The 10,758-nt window shown below is 38.0% G+C and overlaps 1 protein-coding gene across 1 annotated transcript in view; it reads left to right on the top strand.

Moving 5' to 3' along the window:
• Positions 1 to 519: 519 nt before the first annotated feature.
• mgmt (O-6-methylguanine-DNA methyltransferase) overlaps positions 520 to 10,758 on the top strand; it is a 90,367-nt gene continuing 80,128 nt past the window's right edge. Inside the window, exons 1-2 of the mRNA XM_041261822.1 lie at positions 520 to 582; positions 6,757 to 6,804. Coding sequence (XP_041117756.1) covers positions 6,781 to 6,804 — 24 coding nt within the window. The 5' untranslated portion in view covers positions 520 to 582; positions 6,757 to 6,780. The remainder of the gene's footprint in view (positions 583 to 6,756; positions 6,805 to 10,758) is intronic.

Here is a 10,758-nt window from a genome sequence, read left to right as displayed (position 1 = left end):
TGAAATATTTCGGGTTGGAGGTGGCTGGTGATGCATGGTATAGTAAAACAAATAACAAGACTTTGTTTTGTGAAGACATTGTGAAGCAAATCTAAGTTCAAGTAAGTTTATTGCTTTTCTTACGTAAATATATGTTAGCATATGTTTCATATTGCAAAGTGTTATATTTTCCTGTGTTTTTTAAGAATTCGATATTATCGATGTCGATATATAATTTTCATATCGATGCCCACTACTAAAAAACTACACTTAACTGTCTATTCCCCTTATAGTTTGCTCTGTAACTTACATTGCATCGGCTGAATCAACACCACTCTAGCTGACCTTTTTTTCTTTTTTTAACTGAGACATCCATTGCATCATCAAACAGGTTTTTGTTTTGAAAAAAAAAAAAAAAAAAGTTAGCCTTTGCAAAGCCACAACCTAACACGTTTTCTCTGCCAGTCTGCAGTGTGAGGGGTGGTGCTCTATGGTGATTGGATGATCTCGATCCTAGCTGTTGTTTGAAGAATGGAAACAGGAAGTTTAGCAGTCACACGTGTAGGCAGTCAGCAGTGAAAGCATTACTTCGGATGCTGTCAGGTTTGTGTTTTTGTTTAACATTGCTAAAGTTGCAAACTGTGCCATGAAAGTTGTAGATAAAGGACAGGGAAAACCAACTAACAAATCTATGGCTGCTGTTTTAATTATGCATGGTAGCTACAGAAAAAAAAAAAAAAAAAAAAAAAAAAAAAAAAAAAAAAAAAAAAAAAAAAACGGTACTAGGCCTAGTAAGATCAAAAACATAACTTATGAGGTTATTTATACTGGAGGAAAATGGCACTGTCATCATGCAAGTCTAGCATCAAATGAACACGTGATATTCCCGTTTCTGGCCATGGTAATACCTGGGAATAGTAGTTGGAACAGTAGCTAATTCAATTATAGCCCTTTTTCGAATATGGCTTAAGCCACAAGTGAAATTAATCTACCTTAACCCTCAGGCTACACAAAGATGACTGTTGTATTGTTATTATTATTATTATTATTATTATTATTATTATTATTATTTGTACAGTTGGTTCTGGGTAGCGTTGTCGCTTACCTATAATAATAATAAAGGAGTCCAAGCTTTGGATGGGCATAGCCTCAGTGGGAAAGCTTACATTACCACGGATATGATATTAATTGTTGAGGTAAAGATTAGAATCTTAGGGTGTAAGGAGACTTTGTCCGATCGTCTGTACACCTCACTTACAGTTTGTACAATTGTGATGAAACGAGGTCTTTTTTTCAAGATGGGTATCAGATGCTGTGTATTGAGGCTGTTTGTCTGTATGTAACATTAGCATTTTCTGGAGAACCGCTTCTACGAACGTATGTCACATACAGTATTATTATTATTATTTTTTTTTTTACATGAAAATGTACAGTGGTTCCCTTTCAATTTGAAGACGACCACCAACAACATTACGTATGGGATATGCCTGCCTGTTGGCAGGTATTTTCTGAGCTCTCTATACCACACGGTGCCCTGTGCACTCGGTGCTTGCGTTACCTCGGTGCACACGGTGTTCAGGTGCTTAGTGCACATGGTGATTGGTGCATATTGACTCAGTGTATTCAAAGCGCACAGTGCTTAGTGCCCTTGGTGTGCATAGCACCCCAGTGAGTATAGTACCCGTTGCTCAGTGCACTCGGTACTTGGTGCATGCGTTGCTAGGTCCACTTGGTGAGCACAGTACTCCATGCTCACGGAGCTCAGTGCACATAGCACTTTGGTGCTTGGTGCTCTTGGACAATTAGTGTACACAGTGCTTGGCGCACTCGGTAGTGGCAGCCATGATGTGCATCCCATGGTTCCACACCTGCACATCTTGTAAGACTGGTTCATCACCGTGGACTTACAAGACACGTATTTTCACATTCCCATTCGTCCAGCGCACAGGAAGTACCTTTGCTTTGCTTTTCAGGGAATCGTTTACGAGTTCTCCGTGCTGCTGTCCGGCCTCTCCCTAGCTGCTCATACATTTTCAGTGTGTGAGCGCTATCCTGGCCCCCTTGTGATTGCAGATCAGAGTACTGAACTATCTTGTGACACAGCATCTGGCGAGGCTGGGCAGCTATTCAGGATTGAGCAGCTATTCAGGATTGATTCTCTCCCTGTTACAACAGGGATCAAAGGTTCCCTTGGTGCCGTTTCAAAAACTGTTGGGTCTGATGGCCGCAACCATATCAGCCATCGAGCTGGGTCTGTATGCATGCACCCACTAAAAGCGCGGATCAATGCATTCCATTTACACCCCAAGTGCGACAGACACTGTCGGCTAACAGTTTCTCACACGTGCTCCGCAGCCCTGCGATGGTGGAGGATGCCCTCTCGCCAGCGTGAGGATGGGACTGGTCTTATCTTGCCACGTGTTGACGACGGACGCCTCCGACTTGGGTTGGGTGGCGGTCTGGGAAGGCAGAGGAGTCCGCAGCACCTGGTCAGCCCGTTGGATAGCCCTGCACATAAATATGCTGGAGCTACAGGCTGTTTTCTTGGCTCTCCAGCACTTTTTTCCGGTGTTGCACGGAAAACATGTGCTAGTCCGAACCGACAACGCATCAGCAGTAACGTATGCGAACCACCAGGACGGCCTCCGGTCCCCGGGGTTGCATCACATTGCCTTCCGGCTCCTGACATGGGCACAGCGCAACCTACTGTCCCTATGGGTGACGCATCTTCCCGGAGAATTTTCTATCCCACAAGTGGCCCAGGATGATCCTTTACTTGTTCCCGCCAGTACTATTGCTCCAAAAGCGATAGTTCTACTAGTGGCCCAGGAGAATCTGGTTTTCGACCCTATCCCAGCTCATACAAGGCCAGCCGTGGGAGATCCCGCTTCACCTGCATCTGCTAAGTCAAACGAGAGGCACGCTCTGGCATCCGGAACTGGGCAGGTTCCAAATATGTGTCTGGCTCCCTGAATGGAACTGCTGGACAGCCCTAGGGCTATCAGACATGGCTGTGGGTACTCTGCAGAGCGCTAGGGCAGACTCCACTAGGTCTCTGTATAAGTGAAAGCATTTTCAGAATTGGTGTCTGACTAGAAGTCATAACCCAGTTTCTTGCCCCATGCTGTATACATTCTCCAGGTTGTACCACTTGAATGTGGCAGATCCTTCCTTGCCTTCAAAAGACATGAGGGTCCTTGAGGTTGAGGCACACTCGCAACCTCTAACCTAGGGTTAAGCGGTTCTGATGTATCCCTTGTATGCTGCCGTCCCTTCTCCGCCTCTGGCATACATTTCCCATACGTTGTTGGTGGTTGTCTTCAGATTGAAAGGTAACGTTAGGTTACGTACCGTAACCCTGGTTCCCTGGAAGAGAAGACGACCACCAATCCAGGAGGTCGCATCAGTCGCCCTCACGGGATGGATGCAAAAAGAGAAAAGGCTTCCACATTATGCCGGTTTTAATTCCTCAGTAGGCGGGACCTAGGGTGTCATCCCAGGAAGGGGCCTATCGGCAGCTCTGGTATAGAGAGCTCAGAAAATACAGGCATTACTTACTGACAGCTTAACTTTTTTCACAGGTCAAGCTAAATTTGCAAGGGGGATTTGATTCTTCTGTTAAGTGATGAAACCCAGGGACTGCAATAAGTCTATTGCATTGCAGTTTCACCTGTTCCAGGTGTTAAAATGAGCCTGATTAGCCCCGGTGTATAGTTAACAAGCGCAGATGTGTCTTATTAAACTCCTAGTAAAACCAGGAGTGGATCAAACTGCTATGCAATGGGAGCCTTATTTCCATCCCTGAAACCATGAGTGTTAAAGTCTGCACTAGTCTCTAAAAATCATGTTTGGCCTTTTGCACCTTAAATACATTGTTCATCTTTACTGTGTTAATGTGCTCAATAAATCCTGATGGCAATTTCAATCACTTTGATAACATTACATTACATCTGTATTGCTTATGAGATCTGGCAGCTGATCCGTTGCGTCTACGATTTACGTGTCACTAGGTGGTGTGTCCGTAGCGACCATGTTAATCGTTTGCACAGTCGGAACCAGCCTTTAACTTAAACAGACACTTTTTGAGAGAGAGAGAGAAAAAAAAAAAAAAAAAAAAACTTTGCCAGGTTCACTGTTTCAATTGTGTATGTTTTAAACACATATGGAACACTGAATACATACAAATAGAATTTGATTGACACGATCTTTTATAGTGTTGTATTTTCTGCACACAATAAATCTAGTCAGGTCTGTGTTTTTCAAATTAAATTGTGGATATGAAATCTCTGCAATTATCACAAAAATGTCTCTCAGCAATTGGCAGCGTAGCCAAGGAGTTCTGTTGTTAATTCCACAGTGAGAGATTCTAAGAATATGATTAACCCTGAGGGTCATCTCCTAATGTACTTATTAATGATTGATTCTGTTTATCCTTGAAATCAATAACACAAGCGAAATGGGTTAGAATATACTTGAGTTAGCTTTCTTCCGTCCTGTTATATGATTCTTTTATGAGATTAGGATCGGTTTATTGGAGGCAGAGATTATTTGAAAACACAAACTTTACAAGTAACCTATCAACTTTGGGGAACTTATCATGTGTACTGTATGTCTATTTAGCTAGAGACTCCAGTATAGAACAGTATCACTCCCTCCTATAAATGTAAAAATAATGGGAGTACTATGACATTAAAAAAAAAAAAAAAACAAAACAAAACAAAAAAAAAAAAAACACACTTTAAAAGTGCGCTAAAGGCCTTAGGGGGAATCATATTGGAAAAACTGCACTGTGTGGTTATATTACATTAAAATACACAAAGAACACAAAAAACTTTTAAAAGAAGGCAGTGTGGTCCAGTGGTTACAGTCCTGGGCTTGTAACCAGAAGGTCACCAGTTCCAATCCCATCTCTGCCACTGACTGACTCGCTGCGTGGACCTGAGCAAGTCACTTAACCTCCTTGTGCTCCATCCTGCAGAAGAGATGTTAAATCAATGTCCTATTGCAAGGCTCTGCATATAATGCACAGTTCACAACCTACCTCTATAAAGCACTTTGTGATGGTGGTCTACTATGAAAGGCGCTATATAAAAATAAATATATTATTATAAAACCTGGAGATTAACTCATAAAAATAACTAATAAATAATTTGTAAAGTAATTAAAACCTCAGCTTAATGTTCTTGTAACTTTTTAAATTTGCAGTCATTCCATACAAATGTAAGTTTATCCTAATACTTTTTAATGGTCTTCTGTGTATTAGTGTAATAATTCTGATATTGGTAGCTTTTCAGTGTTATGGAATAGACCGTCAGTGTTGTTTTGTAGTTGTCAAACATGCTGCTGATCCAGTAATTTCTAATGCTGCAGCTGAAAAATCTGTAACATAATACTATCATACCATAGTGTGAAACCTTTTTATAAATAATATCTCGACACACTGGCTGCATCACTGCAGGATATTACAATTGGCCTTTGTTAGGGGTACGAGCTATGCTTATTGTTTAAAAGTGTTTTCACTGTATTATTTGCAGAGGTAATATTAAACAGTCTGTTATTACTGCTTGACATGGAACATTCACAGGTTGTGATTCTCAGTTAAATTACAAACGTTGCTGTTTATCGGTGCTTTACATCAAACACTTATCATAAACGTACTGCTCACATGAAATGGTCACATGCCATCATATACAAGGATAGGTAATTTGAGTGTGGCAACAGCCTTATTTTAACTGCATGATACCTACAGTAATTGCCAAAATCAGTGCATTTGACAGTAAACACTTGTAAGGATAATAGCACATATTTTTTTTGTTTGCTGTGAGAAAAAAGGAATGCATGAAAAACACAGCGTTTAAACAAAGAGAACTGACCACCATAAACTGGTGTATCCTTTAACTTGTCGATGTCAAGGAAGTAAAGTATGTTTGCATTTCCTTCGGTGTAAAGGTTATTTAGCACCTAGTTGTGAGCCATTAAAAGCACAGTAATTCTTGTCTGCATGCGTCCTTTATTTGTGCAGGCCCTGGGATTTTTTTCTTATTATACTTTCTTATCCTGCAGAAGATCAAAGTAGCATGTGCAGTGTGATGAGAGAAGCAAGCAGCTTTCCATCTGTTGATTGTGACTCAATACAGATGATAGCTGACCTGCTGAACCCACAAATTCCTGTTTGCTAACCAAAAAATTATCTTACATGCCTGGGAATTAGATGTGGTGACAGATGCCATTCTATTCAGAAATAGCTTAAACTCTATACTATATTGAAAGAAACTGTACGGCCACTTTTACTTAATGTTAAAAAGCGTAGTGCATCACAGGTTCAAAGAGAAATGCATATTAGTATACAGTAATGTACATTTTAAGTGAGATACTGCTTACCTATTGTTATTGAGATGCGTGCGCCTGTTTTGGGTGCACGGAGCAGATCCATCCTGGGTTGGATGACTGACGTGCCAGGAGATGTCAGCAGTAGGATTTCGAAATTTAGGTTTTTATATATATATATATATATATATATATATATATATATATATAATATATATATATATATATATATATATATATATATATACACATGTGTGTGTGTGTGTGTGTGTGTGTATATATATATATATATATATATATATATATATATATATATATATATAAAGATGTGTGAATGGTCTTTTTTTTTTTTTTTTTTTACTGAACCAGCCAGGTTACATTGTGGACCCCCTAGTTTGATAATCACTGGTTTATCCCATGCTTTTTGTCTCTCTCTGTCTATGTGTCCAGGTGAAACTCCTTTATGAACCTACTATGGCATCAAGACTTCATCAGAAAGTGAGTGTTAGTAAAAATATACTTTCATACAAGTACTCATGAAAAACAACATTACAAATTAGTTCATATATACAGTAGTTTGGAGCCCTCCCCCCATCTGGCAGTTATTGTTTGGAAACCAGATGACAAGATTGATGCTGCATTGTAAATCACTGTAGCTCTGTCAAGCCCGGTAACAGGCATCAGTGGACCTTTCCCCATCACATATCTATCTTCCACAGAATGGAGATTAATCGAATGGTGCTCTAGTCTTGGATGTGTTGGGGGCAGTTGCTTCTTGACCTACCCGGAAATAATTAGATGTGTTCACGAGTGGTTATACTTCGGTTTTGGATTTACAATTAAAAAAAAAAAACTCGGCAAAGGTGTGATTGTGTAACTTGCATAAAAAGAAAACATTTGTCTTTATATATGTAGGTGCAATATAGTGACTGTTTGTATCTCAAAACTAAAAAAAACTACTCCTAAAAGCTGCAACTCAAACGGTTCACATTGTTTGCAGTACAAGCTTCAACACAGGGACAGTTTCCACAGTGCTTGCAGTGTTTGGAAGGATTCTACTTTTGCAGTCACCTTCTGCATTAAGGTAACTAAATGCTGATGAAGCAGAGGGAGCAAAGGAAAGGTGCCCCTGTTAACCCATGCATCAGCATCACCTGTACAGAATCAGGACACTGTCTTTAAGGGTATGACTGCAGTGTTCATTAAGTTATTAGCAAGAGAATACTGAACCAATAAAAACGTGCACTGTAAAGCAAAAAAAAAAAAAAATGCACCTTTAACATATCTGTATTGAACATCAATTTTCAGTTATTAAACTTCTCAAGGCATCCTTCTGTCCAGCTGAATTGATAACAATTAGTTGAAAATAACTTTAGTATTTGAATCTACCACCAAGACAGGTTTTAAAATCCATTTAACCTTTTGTAGGTCAGTATTTGTTAGCATGTCTTTCAAAATTGAACAATACATTACACTTTTTTAAAAGGTTCTTTGACTAGGATATACCCTCTATTATGCACAAGTGTACATGCACAGTAATCTGGTGTGTTTTCATATCTTTGCTTTTGAAACAGAAAGTAAACCACTAATTACTATAGATATAAGGTTTACTCTTCATGTAATTAATCACGGAAGACAAGTTTCCCTGTGAAAAGATATTATAATATGCGTTCTAACAGTTTGTACAGTACTGCACACTGCAAAACATAATTGTACTCGAACATTAAACCAAAGCCTCAGATGCAAATGGTCAAGCTAATGCACATCATACTGCAATAATGGCATGAAGGTGTTTGTTTTAGAGATGTACATACCTCAGGTGTTTATTGCTGGTTCTATTTCTGATTTGTTATTCCACATATTTTGTTATGAGAAGAAGACACATCATTAACTTTATAAGTTATACTGCTCTATTATCTCCAACCACTGGTTTAAAAGAAAAAAAAAGACAAATGATTTTGGATCCAATTTACGACTGCTTTTTTGCTTAATTTTGCAGTACAATTAGATGGAATCCTGTCGTATTGTTCATTAGTTTCCTTTGTTTTGCTGCTCACTCATCCTTTACCCTTTAGGGCTGGCTGCTTTAGTATTAGGGGATGATTGATAGCAGAGGAAAGTTTCTCTTTGAAGCAGTTCTGATGTTCTGCGTTGCTCTTGGGGGGTCAGCTGCATACAGCTGAAACATGATTTATCCAATGTCCCTGCCACTTTCTGAGATAAAACTGTGGTTTTATTGAATCTGCCAGTTATAGTGATTTAAGCTTTACCATTCTCCACAAATTCTGAAATTACAGAGCAGTTTTTTTTTTCTTCTATTCTAATAAAATTATATAAAAAAGAAAATAATTGCACAAATATGGATATGGCTGCAAAAGCACAATACAATTAACCAGAATTAGCCTGGCTTGTCAGTGAGAAGTAGTCATGATACGACCAGCTGCAATAACATGGGTTGATATTATTATAGCTGGGAGGTAAGTTATTGCTTTAATGTAATACTGTTTGATATTTAAAGGGAGACTGTTATAGTTCAGTTGATAGTGCTTTTGAAATTAAGTTGCAGTGATTCTAATAATTGCCAGCAATAATGCATTATAAGTGTGATATCTTTTATTGTGTTATCACCAATTGCATTATCTTCAGTTTGGTAGCCTCTTCCGTCACTTTTGCAATGGATGTGGTTAGAGGTTTCTATTACTGAAGAATTTACCTTGAGAAAGCCTGAAAATAATACATTTTATTTTAATAAGTCATTTAGTGCGTTCCATTTAATCGTTTCCTTAAAGAATTGGACGCTGAGCTCTGCTGCTAGTAATTCCCTAAAGTAATATTTAATTATGTTGTTTGCTTCAAATAGACCAATTTTAAAATGTCAAGATAAAGGCGATACTTTTGCTACCTTGAACTTTAAACTAGATATTTTCCACCATCTTTTTGGTGGAATATCTATCTATCTATCTATCTATCTATCTATCTATCTATCTGTCTGTCTGTCTGTCTGTCTGTCTATCTACTATCTGGCTATAACATGGTTGAAATGGTGTAGAAATAAAAGAAGGGAGAATGGAGTATTGTATTTTTAATATTGAGCAATCAGTATTTTTGCCATCTGAATTATATGTATTCCCCCCAGGCCAAAAATGATTATTTTGTTTTGCATGTTTATGAAGAATAGTTGAAATACAAAAAAACAGACATGGAATTCCTGCGGCCTGCATTGTATTATTTTGCTCCTATAATATATATATATATATATAAAATAATTTAAAAAAAGGTTTATTGCAAAACATTTTAACCAGACACAAAACCATGTAAAATAATCTTTTTTAAAAACATTTTTTTGGGATGTTATATAGAAAACTGTGTAAGTAAACAAATACTGTAGACAAACCACTATCTTTAATAACAGTTTAATAGTCTCTAGAACAGAAGTACAGGATTTTGTGAACAGGATGCTTTTTTTTTACTTGGTTGGGTGCATGCAACACCCTTACTTTAATTTTGGAACAACATTGCAGATTTTGCTTTTAAAAAATAAAACAAACAAACTAAAAAACAAACCAGAAAAACAACACAAAACACATCATCACACCCCCCTAAAGCAGTGGTCCTCAAAGTGGTGCCCGCGGCAGCTGTTCTTAAATTATGGGTTGTGAACATGTTTCTGGAGAGTCGTAGCATGGGAAAACAAATGAATAAAGCTTTAAACACATTTTCCAACAAAAGCCTCACAGCAGTCTGTTGACAGTGCTGCTCGCTTATGCTGTGCTTGTACATACACATACTCAACTTTTTTTTTTTCTCCTGATGGGCCTACGATACGATCAACCAGTTGAATATTTGCATTTTCTCTGCTGTAGCCCAATCATAAGATATCTGGGTGGGATACAAACTGTGTCTGTTTCAGTTTCAGGTACTGATAGTAAGTTAACCAATAGGAGAGTCAAATATCTGCCAAGTTTTTGCAGCTGTCCAATCATAAGCAAACCGAAGCAATTCACGGTATTCTGCATGAAAAGGATAGTGAGTTGTCATTGGGAAAGTGAAAGATCTGACAGCTGTCCAATCATTCATGAGCAGAGGCGGGGTGTTAATATGTTAAATTCAATTATATGAATTTCACTGACATTTATTGAGAAAAATAATATATTTCAGTATTTAGAATTTAGTTTTCTCTCTCTCTCTCTCTCTCTCTCTCTCTCCTCTCTCTCTCTCTCTCTCTCTCTCTCTCTCTCTCTCTCTCTCTCTCTATATATATATATATATATATATATATATATATATATATATATATATATATATATATATATATATATATATATATTTTTAATTTCACCAGACAAGGGAAACACTGTAGTAGATTTAGTTACTTTCTCTGAATAATTGTACTAAAGAGGAACGATCTTTAAAACAGAGTAGTGTTGACAAAATTGCCAAATTGAAACAAAG

Source organism: Polyodon spathula, chromosome 10 (genome assembly GCF_017654505.1).
Source record: "Polyodon spathula isolate WHYD16114869_AA chromosome 10, ASM1765450v1, whole genome shotgun sequence".
Classification (NCBI taxonomy): domain Eukaryota; kingdom Metazoa; phylum Chordata; class Actinopteri; order Acipenseriformes; family Polyodontidae; genus Polyodon; species Polyodon spathula.
The sequence above is the reverse complement of the archived record's forward strand: the minus strand, read 5'-3'. Positions and strand labels throughout refer to the sequence as shown.